The 23385-nt window shown below is 39.9% G+C and overlaps 1 protein-coding gene across 17 annotated transcripts in view; it reads right to left on the reverse strand.

Moving 5' to 3' along the window:
- Nucleotides 1–232: 232 nt before the first annotated feature.
- Nucleotides 233–23385, reverse strand: part of Rapgef2 (Rap guanine nucleotide exchange factor 2) — a 265529-nt gene continuing 242376 nt past the window's right edge. For 11 of the 17 annotated variants that reach the window (XM_070012626.1, XM_070012625.1, XM_070012621.1 and 8 more), the window contains 14 exons: nucleotides 22409–22566; nucleotides 21661–21901; nucleotides 19361–19744; nucleotides 17725–17936; nucleotides 17519–17642; nucleotides 16568–16591; nucleotides 15385–15608; nucleotides 14032–14238; nucleotides 10972–11124; nucleotides 9932–10054; nucleotides 7528–7753; nucleotides 6467–7026; nucleotides 4829–5134; nucleotides 233–2283 (listed from right to left, as the gene is read on the reverse strand). In XM_070012626.1, coding sequence (XP_069868727.1) covers nucleotides 2258–2283; nucleotides 4829–5134; nucleotides 6467–7026; nucleotides 7528–7753; nucleotides 9932–10054; nucleotides 10972–11124; nucleotides 14032–14238; nucleotides 15385–15608; nucleotides 16568–16591; nucleotides 17519–17642; nucleotides 17725–17936; nucleotides 19361–19744; nucleotides 21661–21901; nucleotides 22409–22566 — 2968 coding nt within the window. In that variant the 3' untranslated portion in view covers nucleotides 233–2257. The remainder of the gene's footprint in view (nucleotides 2284–4828; nucleotides 5135–6466; nucleotides 7027–7527; nucleotides 7754–9931; nucleotides 10055–10971; nucleotides 11125–14031; nucleotides 14239–15384; nucleotides 15609–16567; nucleotides 16592–17518; nucleotides 17643–17724; nucleotides 17937–19360; nucleotides 19745–21660; nucleotides 21902–22408; nucleotides 22567–23385) is intronic. The other 6 variants (XM_070012628.1, XM_070012627.1, XM_070012637.1 and 3 more) reach the window with 4 other exon arrangements.

A 23385-nucleotide genomic window follows, 5' to 3' on the forward strand; every position in this document is an offset into this window, starting at 1 on the left:
GTATATTGCCAAGTCTCAAGAAACACTGAAAAATATGAACAGAGTTAACTGAGGTTAACCTGAGTGATAGCTATTTCTTTAAATCAATAGAAAACTACTTAAAAGAAACAAGCTACTGGGCAATTTCCTCCCAGGAACAGCCAACTCTTTGGCCTCCTGAGGACACAATTCTGTAGTGCCACTGATCTCTGTTCTGCTTCAGGAATAAAAAGCATGCACAATTCATCAAGAATATAGGCAAGACTTTATGTTATATTTATTTTCCAGCTTATACAAACTGGATGTAGAAGCATAAACATAGTACATTTCTACCATCTTCAACAAAAATATAACCAATATGTACAATTATTGTATTAAAAATACAAAAGGGATACAGACTCCACCAATGTCTTTCTAAAAGACATACAGGTACAAGTAGTATCAAAAGTATGAGGAAATCACCAGTTAATTGTACATTCTGCACTTGACATCACAGCGAACTGAGATCAGCAGTCCTATGTTCTACAATTACTTAATGTTTAGATAACATTTGTGCGACTTGTGGTAGAGCTAGATTTCTCTTTCTATATGCACATGAGGTCCATAGCCTATATAATAAAACTGGCAAATAATGCATATTAACATGTAAAATTACAAATGCATAATTGACAATGTAATAATATATAAGCAGGTAGATAAGACAAATGCCATGATACAGAAGAGAATTATTAAATAAAGCACTGACGTTTGATACAGTGAAAAAACACTGCAATTTGACTTTTAAAATTTGAAGCTATTTACGTTTATCTACTGATCAATATGATCAGCTGAATTTAATGGAAAAAAATCCAAGACCAGCAGTTCCTCACATTTGAGTACTACTCAGATTGGCAGCCTTCACTTTTCCGGAGTCTGTGCAAAAAACAACACAAAAATAGAGTGGAAAGGGATCATTTTCAGTCATTATAGGGTTAATAGCAGCTGTGAGCAGATGGTTGCTACACTTAGGCCTTCTCTATGCAACATCCTTAAAGCCACTTACAGGTTATGCACTCTGACTAACCCTTGTTGTAAAGGCTGGCATGTCTAACCAGGTTTTTGATTGTTGATCATGTTTAAAGATTTATTTATTCCCTAATGCCAATTCAACAAAGGGCAGCTGTCTTGAAAGAGCAGTATTTTTGCAGCTGGCATAGCTTCAACATTCCAAGCTGCTGTCACTGCGATGCTATCCAGTTATAAATGTTTCCTTTAAAAAATAAAAAGCCCTACAAACCCTAAATTAACAACAAAACAAAAAACTCAAAGAAATATAACTTAAAAACACGGGGTTTGCCATCCATCTTGATGGAGCAGGATACATCCTCCAATGACACTGTCCTGCCTGCAATCAGCTCAGACAGCACACCACGGTCCCATTTCCGTCCCTTGGCTATGTGCAAACAGATGTAGGAAGAACCCACTCACCCACTAGGGAAAAATGGGCAAGAAGTCCTGGTATTGGAGTAATTGGCTAACATTTCATCCTTCTGGGATAGGGCACTTGAGGGAGGCGAGGCCTGCAGGACCCATGAAGACTGAGCACAGCCAGGTCACCCCCTTCCTGGCATGGCCACACCCTGTCAGGCATATTTGTTTTTTTGTTTTTAAAGAAACCCAGTCTGGCAACCCTACTTAAGGTTCAAAATAATACTGTAACTATTACACAGATATAACATTTATTCTCTGAACACAATTGTTAAATTCATTAAATCTTTAAATTCATTAAAAAGAAAAAAAGACTGTAAACAAGTGGCCAAGCACTGTACTCAAAGGATTTTGTTGTTGTTTTTCCTTTGTCGTCCATGATGGGTTAAAGGCCCCAAGTAGTTCAATGGCTAACTTTTCTCATGACCCCAATGAGAGCAAGCACTAGGCCTGCACTGAAATTGAAAAGGCAGGTTTCACAGGTCCTTCTGGGCATTGAGAAGTGCAGCCAGAGGCAATCACTGTGTTGGGATGATCTTGGAATCTGGAATGATACTGTGGATGTGGCAGGCAGCAACAGTGGGCACTCAGAGGCTGCTGCACTGTGCATTTCAAGCAACAAAGTCTGAAAAGTGCCAGGGCAATTTCTTCACAGTACTTCACATGCAAAGGGGACAGGAAGAGGGGGAGAAGAAGCCCCATGCTGCTTTTAAGGCAGGGAAGGAGGCAAATTGGTCCGCCATCCTCAGGATGTAAGTTCCAAGGCTCCACTGCTAGGGACATCTTCTTGTGCTCTCCTCCTTCAGGTGGCTCACACAGCGGACACCTGCTCCTCTTCTGTAGACATAGCAGGGAAGAAAGAGAGAAGTCAATGAATGAGCAATTTCTCATGCTATAGCACGTGCATTCACTAGTGTACTAAATTGAAAAAAAATCAGTTATACATATGTTTAATACAGCTCACTTAAAATTAGGATCTTCTTTTTCTATGCAACTATTAATTTAAAAGCTTAAAAACTGATCTATACTGGTAGCTTTAGTGTGGCCTTGTTTGTGTTTTATTGGATAAATGTCCAGGAATGGAATTGCTGAGTCATAGGGAAGCTCTATGTTTAGCCTTTTGAGGAACCTGGATACTAACACAACTATGTTCACTGCAGTATTGTTCACCATAACCAAGATATGGAATCAACTAGATGTCCCTCAGTGGACGAATGGATAAAGAAAATGTGATAACACACACACACACACACACACACACACACACAATGGAATTCTACTCATCAGAGAATGATATTGCATTATTCATCAGAAAATGCAAAGATTTGGAAAAAAATTATATTAAGCCAGATCCAAAGCAAACAAAGGTTGCATGGTTTCCCTCATATGTGAGAGCTAGAATGTGCCTATAAATCTACAAGTAAATACAATGAATGGTAAAAGGGGAAAAAAACATAAGGACATGATAAATTATACAGATCTCTAGGCATTAAGACCAAAGGAGGACATTCTTAGGAGAGGATCCCATAGGCATAATGACTTATGTGCATCTGATCATACATATAAAATGATATTTATTGAAATGACAAGAACAAGAGGTTTTTAAAAAATTTCTTTTTGTTTTCATTTCCTTTTGTCTTATTTGCTTATCTGTTTTGGGAGGGTGGGGGGCACAGGAATGGTGGGACAAAGGGTGAATAAATGCAGCAGTAATATTCACTAGACCCTATGTTGAAAATGAACTATACAACTTGTGGGTGGGGACAGGAGGAAAAAACTGGGAGAGAGCAAGGGAAGGGGTGACATTGTTCAAAAAGTAAGTCTTTATCTACTTGAGTAACTGTAGCCCCTCTGTACATCACCTTTACAATCACAGTAAATAAAGAAAACAGAGCTATGATGTAAACATTTTAAATATTATATATACAATACTACATTTTAAACACTATATACACAATACTACAAATATACCTAAAAGCAAGCTAACAGTTGTGGTGTTTTAAAAATCACCAAAGGTAAGCATCAACCACTACCTGAGAATATCATAGTAACTTCTTACAAAAACCTGAAGAACAAAAGCAGGTGTGGACGTGGAAGTGCAGTCCTATGATCCCAGCACTCAAGAGATAGAGACAGGAACACAAGTTTGAGGCCAGCATAGATTAAATGAGATTTTGCCTCAAAATACAATAGAATAAAATATGTATTGTATTTTTATTAATTAGAAAGTTATTAGTAACAAATTCATGAAAAAAGTCACGGAACAACTTATTTTTATGTATGTAGAGATATGTATATAAAAATGACAGATATTAAAGAGTTAATATCTTAATTACTCTGGAGACTGAGATTCAGAAGAATCACAGTTCAGAAAATTGAAAGGCAAAAAGTTCAATGTGGTTGTGTGAACCGGTCATCCTAGCTACTTAGAAGTACAAATGGGAGGATTGTAATCTATGCTGGTGGAGACCCTATTTGAAAAATAATAATAGAAAAAGGGCTGGGGATAGGGCTCAAGAGGTAGAATACCTGTTTAGTACCCATGAGATCCTGAAATCAACACTCCCTACTACCCCCCAAAAAAGAAAGTCTATAAAGATATAGAAAAAGGCTAACAGCTGGGTGGTGGATGCCTGTAATTTTAGCTACTTTGGAGGCTGAGACATAAGGATTGTTGTTTGAAGCTAGCCTGGGCCGGAAAACCTGTGAGACTCTTATCTCCACTGAACTACCAAAAAAAAAAAAAAATCTGGAAGTGGAGCTGTGGCTCAAATAGTAGAGTGCTAGCGTGTGTGCGCTCACGCACACGTACACACGCATGCACACACACACAAAGCTAACAGTTGTTTTCTACAAGTGGAAAGTTATTAACTGGGGGGGTGGGGGTGGGAATTGGGGGCATTGATCTTGATCTCTGCCTTCCTCAATGCAGCACAGGCAGGTAGATTTGAAGAAAGGAAACATTTAACCATTCATGTTTGCTAATAGAGCAAAATTTGACTTTTATACTTAAAATAGGAGCACAGCAGTGGTAGGTTGCTTGCCCAGCAAGCTCAAGGTTCTACGTTCTCTCCTGTGTACTTTATTACAGTAACTATTCTGTAACTGTTGGGTTTAATTAAACCACAACAAACCAAGGGCCAGGCTACCCTACCTGAAAAAGCAGAAACAAAAGGGCCAGGGGGCATAGCCTTTAATTCAATCCCCAGTATCACTAAAAATTAAAATAAATAAATAAAACCCTCAGACACAGAAAGCAGTGGCAAGTTTTCACTCTAATCCTAGAACTGGGACTAGACATTGTGTGAGCAGCAGGTGAGGGAGCCACAGCTGCTTGGGCCCTGCCTAGGGCATAGGTTCCCCAGTGCGCGCATGCATGTACCATCCTCCTCGGTGGAAAACCCTTGCGGCTGATAGGCGGCCAGGCGGGGGTCAGCATCACTGGGCTTGTGCCACTGCGGCTTGCTGGAGGGTCTGCTGCTGCCCGTCGGGGGCTGCACCTGCGCAGGAGAGGAGGGCCCAGTGGCATCGGATGGTCGGGCCACCATGCGTGATCTCTGCAGTGCCACACTGTAGTCGGGGGGCTTCCGGGCCGGGTGGGAATGTCCATCTGGGAAGTCAGTGATGGGGATGCCCACGTAGCCTGGAGGGGTAGGCGGGGGCTCCCGGTACCTGCCCTCCTTGCGTGCTGTGGTAGAAACCAGACACTGCTGTTAGGATGTGGGGGAAGGATCTTATAAAACAACACCAGTTGATACAGCAAATATATGGCAGTGACAAATGTGCTCTTCTGAGGTCCTGCGTGGGAAAGCAGGTATATGGCAGGAAATGCATGCTGTTACCTAAAGCAAAAGCTTGGCGTGGCTAGGTGCAAGCAGAAGGCGATTAACCTAAGAGCATCACACCATAAACAGACTACTTCAAAACCTGCCAGAAACGACAAAGTAGTAAGAAGGTGAATTTAACCCGAAGAAGAAAGTGAAGCAGAGAACCCAGGCTTTCCAGTTACAATGCCTGGTACAGGCTCAGCATTACCACCCCAGAGGAAGCAGTATAAATCCAGCCTTACCCCAGGTCTCTGGGCTCCAAGGAAGAAAACAGTGCAGTAAAATCAATGTAGAAAAGTAGTACAAGGAAAAAATAAGAAAGGCTGCCAACTGCAAAACTCTAAATCTATGCCCGCATTTTTTCTGCAAGTCCTTTTATTAATGTTTGTGACCTACAACATGTAGTATGTGAGCAAATAAAGCACAATAATTTTCTCAAACTTTCTAGGCAACCAATAGAAACTAACAATCTTGCTTCCTTAGCAATGAAAATTCTGAAAATTAGTTTATTAACAGAAACTATGTGAAAAAGACTACCTAGGATTAGAGATTTATGTAGCTATGAGCACCTTATTCATTTCAGAAAAATAATAAATCTAACATTCACTCATGACTACTTACTGGGTAAAAAAACCCTACAATTTCCCTGTTAATAAGCAAACTCACAGAATTTAGTGTTTTGCCTGGTGTCATAGAGACAAATTAGAGATGTCAACTCCCCTGCCTGCCTCAGAAGCCTGAGCTCTTTCTCCCTTCTCTTGTAGGGTGCACAGACCACTTGCTTATCACAGAAACAATATATGCATAGCAAAAAGCAATAATATGCAGAGGATAAAGTTCTATATATAATTCAAGGGAACAAGAGAATAAAATATTTTTTTAAGTAGCAAATGAAAGAAAAACCTTTTTCATGAAGAATGGACATCCATCTTAATCATTTCCAGGTTGAAAGAAAAGAAAAAAACAGACTAGAGGATATCTGTAGTGACCATCAATGAGGCCCAAGAAGGTTTTGCTCAATGTTTTTCTATATGTACCTGACTATAAAATCTGTTAATTACATTGCAAAATTCTAACCCACACCAAGTGCAAAGCTCTGCACATAGTAAGGCAAAATGAGGAGCCACACCATTTGATTTTTAGAAAATTAAAGCCACAATCCCTTTGGCCAAAGCTGCTCCATTTCCACTTACTGATGAGTCCCTTGGCGGTGCTCGCTGTCACAGATATGTGGGTAGACACAGGGACAGGTTTGGTTTCCTCTGTGGTGACAGATGCCACACTGCTGCTTTCAGCTTCACTGGAGACATCTTTCCCACCCCGGCGCTTGATTGTTCCCGTGTCGCCTTCTGAGTCTTCTCCCCAGTACCCCGTGGAAGATGCCCAGCTCGCTCGGGACTGGGCTTGTTCAAGACTCTCTCTACTTTGATTCTGCCTGTTATACTTTGTGCTATGATCAGAAAACATAATTTGGTCCATATGGCTGCTTGAGGCCCATAAACCTGCAGGATCCCCTGAATAGTCAAAGTGAGTGTGCCCAAATGGAAGTGTTTCCCAGCTTCTCTGGTGCTGGATGGTCTGGATGTTATCATGGGAACCACTTGAACACGAAGTCCAGCTCCCACGGCCACTGTCAGCGGCATCCAGGGAAGCCCGGTCCCCCTGGTCCTGGGAAAGCTCCTCTGTGCTTGGAGAAGAAATGACTGTAGCTGCAGCATACAAGCCTCGGCTTTCAGACATTGGTGCATAGGACCTAAGTCAAACAAAAAGGAAGATAGGTCTCACTATGTAGCTTAAGTTGGATTTAAAAACTAGCAATCTTCCTGCCTCAGCCTCCCAAGTGTTGGGATTACAGATATGTATCACCACACCCAGCAAAATATTTTTCATTTCCCTAAGAAAGGCAGCTTTCTTCCATCCCAGTAAGAGGGTAAAAGTGCCATTAAATGGTATTTGACTGGCCAGTTCTCATTTGGTCATTATCACAAAGTAAACAAGCACAAAGTGAATAGAACAACAAGTTGAACATTTTCCTTACAAGGTTAAATATGATCTGATGGTCCAGGGAAAGCAGTTAGTACAAAGGACCTGGAATATGTCCAAGTCACCCTGTGCCAATAAAGAATAAACCTAACTAAGAAAAGTAGTAAGCACAGCAAACACAACGTGATATTTCAGCTAGAAAGGATTCATTATTAAGAGAGACATGGTAGAGAAGGAATGAAGAATAAGACCAGCCAAGCACAGTGCCTACCCTAAGCTGTACTGATCAGGCTCTATCAGGGTGCGTCGCTCCATCCTGCCCACACCCAGGTTACTTTCCACGATGCTGACAGAATGCCTCTGGCGCCTCTCGTCATGTGGTGGGACCGGCACTGAGTCAAAGGAAGAATTGCTGACAATACTGGATCGTGAAGAAATTTCACTGTGACCAGAATCTGAAAAATTATCCACAGTACCACTGGGAGCCAAAGTATAACCTGCATGAGAAATACCATCACATTAATTAGACTCCAAACTATTGCACTAAATCGTAGGCATGAATATCCCCACTGCAGTGGCGATTTTTTCTTTCATTTGTAGAGACCAAGTGACCAAGAAATTACAATTTCACTCTAACAGATCTTCAGTGGCTGCCACGCCACATACACTCAGATGCAAAATCAAAGGTTAGAGGGGACAAAAAATATATTGCTTTATGAATTAGGTACTTAACTACTTTTAGCTTCCCTAGCTATAAATTATACTATTATTAAGTTTATATAAAGAAACCCAGCTGGGGGTGTAGCTCAGTATGTCTGAGGCCTGGGGTTCCACCCCCAGCAGCACCAAAACAAACCACCAAAAAAATCAACCTACAAAAAAACCCCAGGAAGTATCAGACTTAAAAGTATGAATTTTCCCCTCAATTACAAAGTCATAGCAATCTTGTTTTCAATCTTTAGAATTGTTTGTATAGCACAGAACAAGTCAACCTACAATATCTGTATATACTTATCATTTTAAGTGGATATCTAAAACAAAAAGAATACGATCTGAAGAAATTATCTTTGAGCTGGGCACCAGTGGCTCATGCCTGTAGGCTGAGATCTGAGAATCACAGTTCAAAGCCAGCCTGGGCAAGAAAGTCTGTGAAACTCTTATCTCCAATAAACCACGAGAAAACTGGAAATGGCACTATAGCTCAAGTGGTAGAGCGCTAGCCTTGAGCTGAAGAGCTGAGGGACAGTGCCCAGGCCTAGAGTTCAAGCCCCACGACCAACCAAAAAGAAAAAAAGAAATTATCTTTGAATTTTTGCCAGTTTTTCAACATTAATATTAAATGATATATAAAAAATCAATTGTTTTGAAAGATGCAATACACATTTTCTTCAGACCAGCACTATAAATTGTCTAAATATGTCCATTTCCTGGTCTGAAAGGAGCTCTTACCTCCCTTTTACTATAAGTAATTTTTAAAGTCACAAAGAAAGGCTTGCTTTGTGGTAGTTTTCCCTCACCCCCTTTTAACTTGTTTTTTGTTTTTTCAGTATTACTGGGGGTTGATCTTAACCAGTTTGTTTCTGAGATTGCTGGTCTTGAACAACAATCCTTGTAGCTCTGCTTTCAGAGTTGGTAGGATTGCAGGCATGCACCACGATACCTGGCCTGCTTTGGTATTTTTGTTGTTTTTGTTAGCCAGTCCTGGGGCTTGAATTCAGGGCCTGGGCACTGTCCCTGAGCTTCTTTTGCTCAAGGCTAGCACTCAATTACTTGAGCCACAGTGCCACTTCTGGCTTTTTCTGTTTATGTGGTATTAAGGAATTGAACCCAGGGCTTCATGCATGCTAGGCAAGCACTCTAAACTAAGCCACATTCCCAGCCAAAATATTGTTAATTATTTGTTTTATTATTTTGTTGGTCATGGGCCTGGGCCTCAGGGCCTGGGTACTGTCTCTGAGTCTTTTTGCTCAAGGTTATTAGCATTCTACCACTTTGAGCCACAGCACTACTTCCATGCTTTGGTGTTTAAAAAAAAAAATTTTAATCTTCTTACTCATTTTTTTCTTTTGTACAATGTAACTAAGGATCTCATACAAAGCAATTATGTGTGATGACTATATATATTATGTTTTTGCAAAATCATTTTTTATAAAAATAAGTGCTACCAATTTAATAAATGTTCCCACTGATTACTGATTTATTTTTTTCAAGGTTACACAGGTCTTGATAAGATTTGGTTTATTAAAACCCATTCTGAAGGTTCTGACGGACAAGATTTAGATCATTCCCTAAAAAGTATGCTTAAAAAAATTCTAGCCAGGCGCTGGTGGCTCACACCTGTAATCCTAGCTACTCGCTACTCAGGAGGCTGAGATCTGAGGATCGCGGTTCAAAGCCAGCCTGGGCAGGAGAGACGGTGAGACTCCTATCTCCAATAAACCACTAGAAAACTGGAAGTGGCGCTGTAGCTCAAGTGGTAGAGCGCTTGCCTTGAGCTGAAGAGCTGAGGGACAGCGCCCAGGCCCAGAGTTCAAGCCCCATGACCGAAGGAAAAAAAAAAAATTCTAAAAAAATAATCATTCAGATGTTGTACTTGACATTTGGTGGCCATTTTTCTTCAACTAATAAGATGAATCCTCTCTTTCCCACCCTGGTTTTGGTTCTAAAAACCCCACCTATCCCATAGGTCCGTGGTGCATTGTTATTCTTGTTATTGTTCTCACTTCCAAGAGAAGAGGAGGAACTGGTTAAGTCCAACTGCCCGGAGCCAAAAGATCTCAGTAGACTGCCACTGCCACCTAACAAGGGGATGAGAAAAAAATTTAGAAATCCATTTAACAAGGTCCTAGAGTGGACACCAAACAAAAGCACAGGTGTCTCAACTTGCACAAAATAAAGCAGAGTTTGTTTTGTCAGGGAAGTACAGTAACTTATTAAGGTTTGGCTTTCTAGTAGGCATCACTCCTGGATGATCCTCACTCAGAGGAGGAAACAGTAACCTGGAAGATCATGTGTGTTTTACTATGAGGAAGTAACCATGTAAGGAGAAGACACAACCTGAATGTCTCTTTAAAATTATGAGAAAGGGAGCTGGGCATTGGTGGCTCATGCCTCTAATCCCAGCTACTTAGGAAACTGAGATCTGAGGATCATGTTTTGAAGCTAGCTGGGGCAAGAAAGTCCATGAGACTCTGATCTCTAATTAGCCACCAAAAAAAGGGGAGAAATGGAGCTGTCTCTCAAGTGGTAGAATGCTAGCTTTGAGTAAAAAAAGTAAGGGACAGTGGCCAGATCCTGAGTTCAAGCCCAGTATCAGCACAGAAAGAAACAAACAAACTAAATAGAGAAAGGTAATCAAGACCCATGATAATACGGTAAAAAAAATAAATCAGAAACACTGTGCTTTCTCAATGTTTTTAAAGCTCTTTTTTTCTGGTATTTATGTTCAAATTTATTAAGAACAAATTAACATGATAATAATTTTTCTTGTAGTTATGGTTAATAAAAAATTAAAGTGATTTTTAAAAAAGGTTTTATACAGTTAAGTTATAACATTATTAAAATTCTCTAATGTTTATAAAGGGAAAAAATGCCCACTGAATGTCACATAGGAAATCAGTTTAAGTGAGTCTAACAGTAAAAATTTTGTAATGCCTAACTTGCGAGTTCAGTCTTACTGAAAAATGTGGAACTAAATCAAGAATGGGAGCACTACCTTTCCTTGGGGAACTCTGTGGTGAAGTGGGAGGAGAAGACAGCTGAGAAGATGCGTTGGAGATGGTGTCTTCTGCTTGCCTCTTGTGACGCTCCAAACTCCCTTCTTCAGACAGAGAAAGAATTTTCTTTAAAGCTTGTGGAGAGTTTATGCCTGTAAAAGAAAAAAACAATATCACAGGCATTTTCAAGACAGAGAGGAAATATCAATGACTAAAAAATCCTATTACAAGATGGGCACTGGTGGCTCATTCTTGTAATCCTAGCTACCCAGGAGGCGGAGATCTGAGGATTGCTGTTCAAAGCCAGCTTAGGCAGGAAAGTTCATGAGATTTTTATCTCCAATTAAACACCAAAAAAACGGAAATGGTGCTGTGGCTCAAGTGGTAAAGCACTAGCCTTGAGCTGAAGAGCTGAGAGACAGTGCACAAGCCCAGAGTTCAAGCCCCACAACTGACAACAATAAAAAAAAGCCAATTACAGTAGCTTTCAACCTATTTCCAAACTAAATATTCTCTAAATCTAAATAGGCAAGGGATACCTCTGGTCTGGTTTCTGACTGGTATATGCCAGAGGACATGAATACTTGAAATAGATTGTTTCTGATATTGTAAAGGTCACCATTCAGCACCATGTTGGGCAATGATGTAGGATAAAAAGCCCACAATTAGGAAACAGGTAAAAGGAGCATAGTCAGTTTCAACTCCAATCATTAGAACTCAAATTAGGGCTGGGAACTTAACGCTGGGAAATCGAGGATGGGAAAAAGAAAAGGGTCACAAGCTAACAAGTAAGTAAATAGGAAAAGTGACTAAATGAGCTCTATAAGGATTTTCATGCCTTAAATATTTGACTCAAGTGAACAGACAGAAGAAAGGTAGGGCAAGTGCTGAGCCACAAATCCTGCACCAGGGAGGAAAATGTCTGCACTGGGGTCCCCTCTCAGTTACTGTTCAGAAATAAAGTCACATTACAATATTTTACAAACATCTTATATTAAGATACAGTACTCTCAATTACTTGATTTTAAACAAGTTTTGAAATTTTCCTGGGAGGAGGGCCCAAGGGCTTGAAACTCATAGCATTAATTTTAAATGACCACAGATTTAACAGATCCATTAAAAAGGAGATGGTAATATTTTACAAAGATCCTTCTACCTTATGTGAGTAGTTAATATAATATTATTTTTTGCTTTATGTGGAAATGTTAATACACATTTTCATACAAAACTAGTTAGTATTTTCATACTAACTACACTAAAGCTACATGAATGAATAGCATTCTCACACATTAAAAAGGAGCTGCATTATCTTTCAAACACCATTATATATGCTATGCCTTAGAAAATCATGTTAGCTACTCAAATGTGGATCTGGTGATCATTTTGTTCGTGGAGACAAACATTTTGTTTATGAAGCTTAGGTTGGCCTGAGACAGGTAATCTTCCTAACTCAGCCTCTAGAGTGCTGGGGTTACAGGTATGTACTACCATAACTGGCTAGTGATAATTTTTACTGAGGTAAAAGATGCAGAAAGTGTTTAGGATAACATTATTTGATGAATCTGAATGAAGAGCAAAACTTTTCAGTATCATTAAATTAGTATTTTATATAACAGCATTCTAAATATGTTAAGCTAATCCCTTAAGATGACATATATGATACTTTATCCCCTCCATTTTCTATTTGTGGCAGTACTCAAATGCAGAAGTACAAATGGCTAATAAATACATGAAAAAATATTTACTATCCTAGTCATAAAGAAAATGCAAATCAAAATACTGAGAGTTGCTGGCTGCTGGTGGCTCATGCCTGTAATCCTAGCTACTCAGGAGGCTGAGATCTGAGGATCGCGGTTCAAAGCCTGCCTGGGCAGGAAAGTCTATGAGACTCTTATTTCCTATAAACCACAAAAAAACCAGAAGTGGCGCTAAGGCTCAAGTGGTAGAGCGCTGGACTTGAGCTGAAGAGCGCAGGGACAGTGCCCAAGCCAGAGTTCAAGCCCCATGACTGACAAAAAAAACAAAACAAAACATTGAGAGCTTACTTCAGCCTAGTTAAAATGGTCATCATCAAGGAAACAAAAACAAATGCTGGCAAAGGTTCAGGGAGGGAAAGTACTCCAAATACATTGTTGGTGTAATGTAAATTGGGATAGCCACTACAAAAATTAGTATGGAGTTTCTCCAAAAAGTAAAGATAGAACTACCACATATCCTGATCTACTATTCCTGGGCTTTACCTGGAAGAAGCAAAGACAACATACAACAGAAACACCCACATGCCATGCTTATTGCAGCACTATTGACAATGGCCAAGTTATGGAATCAGCTAGGTGTGTATCAATTAAGAATTATTATGATTCCATTATAAAGAATAAAATGATGTCATTGTAGGGAAATGAGTGGAAAAGGAGATTATCATGCTAATTAAAACAAGCCAGACTGAGGGAGACACATATTGTACATTTTCTCTCATATGTAGACTCTATATTAAATTAAAAAAAACACACACACACACATAAAGCCAGGCACTAGTGGCTCATGCCTGTAATCTTTGCTACTCAGGAGGCTGGTATCTGAGGATTGTAGTTCGAGGCCAGCCTGGGTAAGAATCTAGTTCATGGAACTCTTACCACCAGAAAACCAGAAGTGGAGCTGTGGCTCAAAGTGGTATAGCATTAGCCTTGAACAAAAAAAACTCAGGGACAGTGCCCAGACCCTGCCTGAGTTCAAGTCCCATGACAAAAAAAAAAAAAAAAAAAAAAAGACATGAAATTAGAAGAGTTGCTAATTAGGAGATGGGAAATAAGAGAGTGATTAGGGTGAATATGATTGAAGTATATGGAAATGTTGTGAAAACCATTATTGTATGCAATTAACAAATCAGATGCTGTTTATAGAAACAGCCCTACCTGCTAGCAAAAAGTATAGTTTAATTTGCTATTTATGCTTGATTAGGAGATGGTAATCATATTTAAGGGTATTAGATACTAAGTTGTCCAAGATAAAGATTACTTTCCAAATCTGCAAAACCTACCAGTAGAGAGTAGATGACTTACCAAATGGTGGAAGATCCTTCACGGGCACTTTCTTCCGTGAGGGGTACAGGGACACAGCAGGAACCTGCAGGCCCTGACTGGCTTTATGTGGCTGTGGCGGTGGCAGTGGCTGCTGCTGTGGTTGTGCTTTCTGCTGCGATCCTGCACGTGGAGCCACTGGGGAGGTTTCAGACTTGGCAGGCTTCTTGTCACCTGGGTTCTTGGGTACTGGTAATTGTTCGGTTTGCAAAAAGAACAGAGTTTGTTAGTAGCTATGTGGATGATGATTTTAGGACTGCTTAAGCATTCTCTGCAGCTGGAACATTAACATGCACTCTTAACATAAACAGGGAAAAATTAAGCACAGAAAATACCAGTAGCATGGCAGGACAAGGACATTTGCCATAGGATACTAGTAATTGCAAAAGGTGATTATATTATCAAACAACAATTCAACACAATGTGGACATGTGTAAAAACCCCCACAAATATGTGAAAAAAAGCTACAATAGGGAAATGATTAGGAATTATTTTTGTAAAATGGCATAAAAATTCTATGACACATTAAGTTTTAATTTAGTAAATGTTATTGTCACCTATTGATGACAAAGCTTCCTCTGAGGCAGAAATGACTCTAAGCAAACAGCTAATAGTGCTTGCTTTATACTGAGCATGTAGCTCCGTGATAGATGGAAATATATTTGGCAGGACAATGGATAGGTCTATATAGATTCTCACTACCAAGATGACATGTCAGTTTATTCTCCACTTCACAGTTCAGCTAAGGACTATTAACTCAATAACTCATAGACTTTCCTGCCCCAGCTTGCTGTGAACTTTTATCCTCCAATCTCAGGCTCTTGAGTAGCAGGGCTGCAGGTACGTTCTACCAAGCCTGGCCTATAGCCTGGTCAGATTTCAAAAGGCTAGGGCTTACAAATTAAGTAAGTTGTGGCTCACTGTGCATCTAGGATTACTGCTTTAGGTTACAGCTGCATTTGCTGCTGGGTGCTATCTGGGATTGGGGCAGCCAAAATGGCTAGTTCTGTGCCTCTTGGCCTGATCTGTCCCCTAACTCCCCCAGGTTGCTCAAAGCTTTGGAAGTTTCTTAGCAAGAAAAGAAAACACAGATACTAGAGCTTCATGTAGCCACATGTCCCTGCAGGTGCTCTAGTTATGTGGGAGGAAGGCAAAGCAAGCCTGAATGGGTCTACTGTCCTCCCCCGTAGCAACTAAACTGCACACGAAGGCCTGCTGATCACAAGAGAAAAACTTGTGCTCAGAACTGCATTCTCTTTTTCTTAAAGCCCCTTCTGCCCCTACCCCTGCCATTGTATGCACACTCTGTATTCCCATGTCTGCAGTAACACTCACATGTGTTGGTGGCTGGCTCACACTGCAGTGATAAGGTCTGAAGACTCTCCTCATCCATTTCCAGCTCCAAATTAGACAGGTATTGCTTCACTTTTCGAGCCATTTGGGCATCTTCATACAGCTTTTTGGCATTGAGGAAGGAACTACGACGTACACGCTTTTTGTGGCCGCCTGTCTGAGCAACGTCCAGTACTGTGGCATTTGCACTACCCTGGCTGAGTGACCTGGAGGACAAAATGCAACTCAGTAACTCACTCATTCCTTTCCTGTATCAGTCTAGCTAATTATGTAACTATTCTATAACTCTTCTATGTAAACTCTATGGTCTCATAAAAGACTGGGCCTAAAGAAAGAATTAGATATAATCTCTACATAAATGTCTGTTATAAACCTGTTCCAGCAACTAGGAAATTCTACTTTTCACCTCTACATAGTATTCAGGGCATTGTCTCAAAGAGGCCAATGAGTGACAACTGTGTATCAAAGTTCATGCAAGAATATATAGCTATCATCATAATGTTAAATTTACTTCTCAATAAAATGTCCTATACAGACTTAAGTAATATCATCTACCACGTTGGCAACCGTTTTCTTACTCCTGGGTTGAATGTGGTGAGTTTTCAAAAGTAATAGAGTCAATCTGTTAATACAACAGTCATGCAAATGTAAACACGTATGGATGAAAACTACTCAGCAATGAATTGTTAAGAATTATTATTTTTTTAAAGGATTGGTTTATACAGAATGAAAATAGTAGTTAGTTGAGCTGTAGAAAATCTGCTTGCCCACCTTTTCTATTTTATCTACATACTTCCATGTATCTATGCAACAGTGTTTCACGGCATGGTTTTTCCTTCTATTATCATTTCCCCTGCCCCTTACTCTGCACTTTTCCCATCTCAAGACACGTAAATTCTATTAAAATATTTTCTTTGTGTGTGTGAGAGCTGAGAAACAAGCCTGTTCTATGGTTCCCCACTGCTCCTTCCAGAGCTCTCATGGGTCATGACTTCAAAAGCAAAAGCCCCATAACTGGTCAGTTTGCTATCTGCAATTCTGCTAGAGCAAGAGCGTTAAGAAAAAAAAAAAAAAAAGGCAAAGCATCAGAGGAGAGCAGGGATGAAAACAATGCAATGGGCTGCGCAAGAATTGAGTGCGGGTGTGCAAGATGTGCAGCACTTACCCCAGACTCCGCCACTTCTTCTTCCTGTAAGTGAGAGCCATGGAGAATGAAGCATGGTGTAGAGAGAGAGAAAGACAGAAAGATCACAAGCTCAGAAAGAAAGGCCTAGACTTGTGGATAAGCAGGTCTAGAAGCCTATAAACATTAAACTGCACAACCACCTCACTACATACTGCTTTACTGAAAATAATTTCTGGCTCCAAAGTTAGTATTTAATTTCTTTTTTTTCCTTTTTTGTTCTAGAAAGACTTCTTTTGTCTCCTTCACCTAATTCTTTCTCTTGTGTGTGTGTGTGTGTGTGTGTGTGTGTGTGTGCGTGTGCGTGTGCGTGTGTGTGTGTGTGTGTGTACTGTGGCTTGAACTCAAGGCCTGGGTGCTGTCCCTTAACTTACTTCCCTCAAGGCTGGTGCTCTACCAGTATCACCACAGCCCCACTTTGGGCTTTTTGGTGATTAGTTGGAAATGAACAGTCTCACAGATTTTGTTACCCAGGTTGGATCTGTACCATAATTCTTCAGATGTCCACCTCCTGATTAGCTAGATTACAGGTGTGAGCTACTGGCACCAAGCCAATTCATTTTTTACTTAGCTGACAGCTACATCCATTGTGTGGATAGAGACAATATTGTTTTGTAGTTATTTACATATCTTGGCTCATATTACCAGTTACAAGCTCTAACTCTTTTCAGTGTCCTGAAAAATAAAAAGCAAACACTTTTGTGACTGCTAAGTTCAAAATGTCTTAAGGACAAGCCATGTTTTTCTGATTGTCAGAAAAGTCCCTGATGCAGAATGAAATTTTCTCCAAATCAAAGCTCATCAGTGATTACTAGTACATGTAATATAATTGCTGCTATACTACAAATAACATATCCCAATCTTTCTCATTCACAGGGATCTCTAAACTCAACCTCGCTAACCCACTCGAGCCACCACACAGGACTCACGCACCGGGTTCTGAACATGAGGGCTGGGTCCATGTTGACTGAAGCCATACGGCCAACGTGACGAATTTCTTTTGCAATCATCCTTAGCTTCTCAAAGTTGACCAGCCCATCTACTTTTGAGTCATTTCCTAGGATTGGCAAAGCAGGAAAGGAAATCATATGGTGTTCAGGCTGCACTTCTGAGAAGGCAGAGCTTCAACCTGTGCTTACCTTCATGGAGGAATGTGAGGTCCTTCTTGATGACAGGGAACAGGGGGATGACGGGAGGCTGAAGATTCTGACCACTGAGGACATTACGGTATTTTGCCATGTTTCTGGAAGGATCAAACAGATCTTGGAGGTCTTGGAATAGCTTTTCATATTTATTGGGAAGTTTTTCCCAGGTAGTTCGCAGTCTTGCCACTGGTGCCAGGTTTAAGCCACTGACAGAGGGGAGAAGGGGGGGAAGGTAAATATAATGAAATGATTCTATCTGAAATGGAGGAAGCAGACGGTGTAGTTTATTTACTGACACACTACACCTCACCTCTCTGTGCTCTCTGTATGTAAAGCATTACAGAGAGATATGTAAGAACTTCATGACAGTCCTAGGGAAAGGAGGATGGCAGAGAGAAACAGTGCCAGGATCAAGCCTAAGGGTTTTTCTGGTATTCCCTTTACTTTCTGCTACTCTGTTTTTCTTTACTCTATGCTACAGAGAAGATCTGAAATGTCACCCAAAGGCAATATGCTCAGCCCTGTGTAGAAGAGACTCCCAGAAGGCAGGCTATGAAGGAGACTCTGAGAGGTGGGGAATAGTGGAAGATCTTAAGCTGCTGGGGAGGCATGACCTTGAAGAGGATTGTCTCTTCTTTATCATGTTTCAGCCACAAGGTAAACAGCTTAGTTGTGCCACTTGATCCTATCATCATAAACCTAAAAGCAGCAGGCCTGAAGTCTCCAAAGGTGTAAGCCAAAGCAAACAGTTCCTCTTTATAAAAGTGATTACTTCTGGCATTTTGTTATAGTTACAGAAAGTGGACAGTCACACTGTCAACAAAACACAAATTAGTACTGTTGCCATTGCTCCACATTTAGGTCAATGCTTGATTCATAGCAGGCTTTATATGAAACAAATTGAGAAATAACCTGTAGTAATAAGTCACAGTAGACACATGATGAATAATCACTTTTAACATCAATAGAACTGTTTTTGATTTGCTTCCAGCCTTAAATATAAACACTTAAAACGTTTACTGGATAAATTCTTTGTGCTTTCTCATGGAACTCCACATACACATATTTGTTTAATCTTGTTAGCAACTGTGAGTATTGTTTCACAAAGAAATAAGATGATATTCAGAGATGTTCAAATAATTTGCTCAATGGAAACAGGAGTTTCCAGTCTCTAAACCAGCATATGAGAGATTTTACATTAAAGATTAAGAATCAGAGGAATCTAGTACCAGTGACTTACACCTGTAATAATATCTACTCAGCAGGCTGAGATCTGAGGATTGAGGTTCAAAACCAGACTGGACAGACAAAGCCAAGAAACTTCAATCTCCAACCACCAAAAAGCCAGAAGTAGAGCTGTGGCTCAAGTGGTAGAACACCAGCCTTAAGCAAAACCTCTGAGACAGTGCCCAGGATCTGAGTTCAAATCCCCAAGCACCCTCTGCTACCCCCCAAAAAAGAACCAGAGGAAAGAAATGGTTAAATTATAGCCTAGAATGTACAAGGCCATGGGTTCCATCCTTAGGACTAGCCCCCTTCCCCCCCAAAAGTCAACTGTAAACTATTACATTTATAGAAGCTCTTTTTCATATGTAATGTGGCTATATCTATTCCAGCCTTGCTCTCTTACCTGATAATTGCAAACATGGAGTTGAAATTCTTGCATTCCCGACAGTGCAGTGCAATCTTGATGAAATGCTTAATGATCTTCATCCTCTTCAGCTGGTTTGTCTCTCTCAGAATCTCAGAGGCCACCCAAAATGTTTCCTGGTTAATGACTTCTTCAAATTTCTTCAGGTTAACACAGCTGGTTTTTGACTTGAGTTTAAATAAATCATCAATGTATTCAGTAGGTTCAATGTTACGGAAGAGCTCGAAATTCCTCATTGAGAGCTGTGTGGCAACTTCCACTGTGCTGAGCTGAAGCAGGGAAATCTGACTCTCTCGTAACAACTCCTGGGCATCCTCATCCGAGCACAGTGTTTCTGTTTCCATGTTGTTTTTCAGATAATATCTGGGAAGGCAAAAATGGATGCTTTTTATGGGAAGGTCAAGAGAACACTAAATTGATGAGAGATACTTTTCATCCTTGAGGGCAGTGCAGCCTCAAGATCAGAGCCTCCTATCCAGAAGGCAGGTGGAATGAATAGGTCACATGGAATTTTAGTTGCACAGGATATAGTTCCTTATTCTCTTTTCCTTTTCTACTATTTACAGTATTCAACTTGTTTGCTAATACCAACAGAAAAGAACAATTTTTGTACCATTAAAATACATGAGTTGGCACTAAGAAGGAAGAAGGAAAGATGAGATCCAAGTCGCTGCTCTATTTTGCCAGAAAGAAGAGAGAATCTGACAATTGACAGTTGCAAATGAGATCAAATTCACTTGTTTATTCAGATGGCTGAGGAACCTAAAAATGATTGTCCTTTTAGATCCTATGAATCGTACATTCTAAAACAGGCTTTAATTTTTAAATATCTAGATTTTCATGAAAACCATGTAAGTGGGCAGGTATTATTCCAACTAGTCAGCATAGGAAAAGGCTTCTAAACACTAATGATTTGTTATGTGTCAAAGGGATGAGAACTTAGGAGCTAGGCCATCCTTCTCTTTTGAAGGAACTTGTTAAAACCAGCATCAGATGTTTGTTTTGTGTTTGTTTTTTTTTCTGTCTCTTTGGCAGGGAGATGCTTTCTCAAAGCAAAATTCTGAAGAAATCAGATGATCACAGAGAAGTCCTACTAAATTGGTCTTTTGCATATTTCACAAAACATTTCAGGTGGTTCAAGTGGTAGAGTGCTCGCCTTGAGCTAAAGAGCTCAGGGACACATCTGAGCCCAGAGTTCAAGCCCCAGGACAGACACATACACATACAAAAAAAAAAAAAAAAAACTAACCACACAGAAAAAAAAATAGCCACAAAACATTTCAGAACAAATGATATTCACAAATCTAATGCTCTCCATTTTGCAGGTATTTGTGATGCCCATGACAAGAATCCATGTATAAATTTCCTGAAAATAAATATGACTCATGGTTAACCGCAACTCAATGGAGGCTCATATAACTCTACCATGACTGCAGATCTATCAATATACATTCAAATGATAATCAGAACATCTGACCTCCTAAAATAAAACTACCTATTAGTATGGGTTGAAAATAAAAGTGAAGAGTAAGAAAGTTACAGTATTTTTCAAGGAGTTAAATCAGTTTAGAGATACACCATGAAAAAAGATGAAACATTGCATTTTTAGCAGTGTAGAATGCAGTCTTTTATGAGAGGCAACTTTCATTTACAATGGGGATATCATTGAAGAGCATGACAAAACCTAGGTGAAGTAACATTGTAAGTAACATGTGTACATGTCCCTTTGCCACCAAGACCAAACTTTGTAGCAACTAGTTAGCTGTAAAGTTAAGAAGTGTTTTCTTTTCTGTTGAGTCTTGTTAACTATGGGCCTCTCACTCTTGTTTGGCATTTTTACTAGAGCCAGGTGCTCTATCATGTGATCCATTTCTGGCTTTTTGTTGGTTAACTGGAGACAAGAGTCTCATGGACTTTTCTGTACAGGCTGGTTTGGAACTTTGATTAGCAGATCTCAGCCTCTTGAATAGCTAGGATTATAGGAGTAAGCCACCAGAGGCTGGTTAAGTAGTGTTTTCTATAGTATAATGTACAATGATAACAGAGCTCCTAGGAAGTTAGGAATGCAGTAACACATAGCACTAGATTATTGGATGCATTTGTACACACCCAAGGAGAAGTGTGTACCCAGGGTTCCTTAGCAATTTGTGTGTCAAATTTCTTGCTCTATCAGCCAAGTGTTTAAATCTGCAGGGGCTCCTAGACATCTAAAAATCCCTTAAATTATTCATCTCCTATGAAGAGGGGCAAAGAAGTCTTGTAAAGTAGACAGTGTATACCTTCCACTCAGTTGTATTCTATCAGCAAGTTTGGAAAGCTGATCTGGAAGTCGTCTTTGCTTGATCACTCCTTCTGGAGTGACAGAGACTTCACACAGAGAATATTGATCTGGGGTGGCAGTCACGGCAAATTCCCGGATGGCCTGAATGACCACTTCCTTTGCTGTGGTGTCCTTACTGATCATGATATATCGGCTTTGCTGGTCAGCTTTAAACACCCGTAGCACTTGGTCTGGCAAGTCTAGGGGAAAGAAAACACACACATCTAAGTAGAAGGGATTTCAAAATATGGTAATGTAACTGCAAAATAATCTGGAGGAAACTTCCCTTGAAAAGAGGGTGAACTTTCACCTCTCAACCAACAAGGTATGCTGCAAGAACAAATCTCCCCCTATAGGTACTTAAGCAATCTACAGACATGTCCATAACATGGCAGCCTAACAGCAATATAGTCAAGGGGATATCAAAGAGAGGAAAACCTAAAGCTAATCTTTAGCCCATTGAGTTAGCCCAAAATATGTCTCCTACTCTGTTTATTTGCCCTGACATGGTGGAAACTACATGCTATATTAATTTGACAGGAAACAGCCCTAGAGAAATTCTTATCAAAACAGGCTACAAAATATGACAAGAACTGGTTCAAATGCTTTGGAAGTTTGTTTCATCCTGATATAAAGTTCATTTAAAGTAATCCTGTGTCAGAAGGGAAAAGACCACGATTAGCAAATTGAGGAGTACTGGTGCTCACCAGGAGTAGCGCTGAAGTCTAGAATACGGTGGTGTGACTGCAGCAAGTCAGGGTTGCTGGATGACAAGGTTCCGCTGACAGGCAGGGCAGCTGGGATATGTTTTGTCTGTCTCAGTCCAACTATGCTGTCATCCTGAGACTGACCAATCCCAATGTCACTGGATAAAAACAGTTAGAAAATGACTAATAAGTTAAAAAGCTAGAAGCCATTATGGACTATAAAAATTAAAAACAACATTAGGAATCCCTGTACCCCAGTAAAAATGGCCATCATCAAGAATATAAGCAAGTGCTGGCAGGTATGTGGGGAAAACAGAACCCTACTAAACTGCTGGTGGAAATATAAACTGGTGCAATAGATGACAGTCTGCAGATTCCTCAAAAGCTAAACCATATAATTACCCTATGATCCAATAATGCTAATCTTGGGTATTCACCCAAAGGCTACAAGTCAGGATTCAATAAAGCCACTTGCATACCCATAGACATACGTGTATAGAAGACACTATTCACTGTTGCCTAGATGCCCTACAACACATGAGTGGGTCATATGTGTGTGTATATACTCATATGTGTGTATAAATATATATACATATAAATATAGAGAGAGACATGTATATCTATATCTATATACCTATATACACACACATGTTCATGCACACACACAATATGGAATTTTACTTATCCATCAGTAAGAATATTAGGTCATTTGCAGGAAAACAGATAGGCCTGGGAAAATTATGCTAAGTGAAGTAGGTCAGGTTCAGAGAACAAAGGATACATGTTTTCTTTCACATATGCAAGTTAGATCTACATTATAAATGTACATGAAAACATATACAAAGTAATATGAATATATACACAAACAAATGGACTAAAGTATGGACACTGACTAAAGTATGATACATGCAGGGGAGGATTCTAATGGTATAACTCCTTTGAACAATTAACTTGCAGTTTAATTTTGAGGGGATGAA

This window comes from Dipodomys merriami, unplaced genomic scaffold, assembly GCF_024711535.1.
Source record: "Dipodomys merriami isolate MVZ:Mamm:240054 unplaced genomic scaffold, mDipMer1.0.p SCAF_9, whole genome shotgun sequence".
Lineage (NCBI taxonomy): Eukaryota > Metazoa > Chordata > Mammalia > Rodentia > Heteromyidae > Dipodomys > Dipodomys merriami.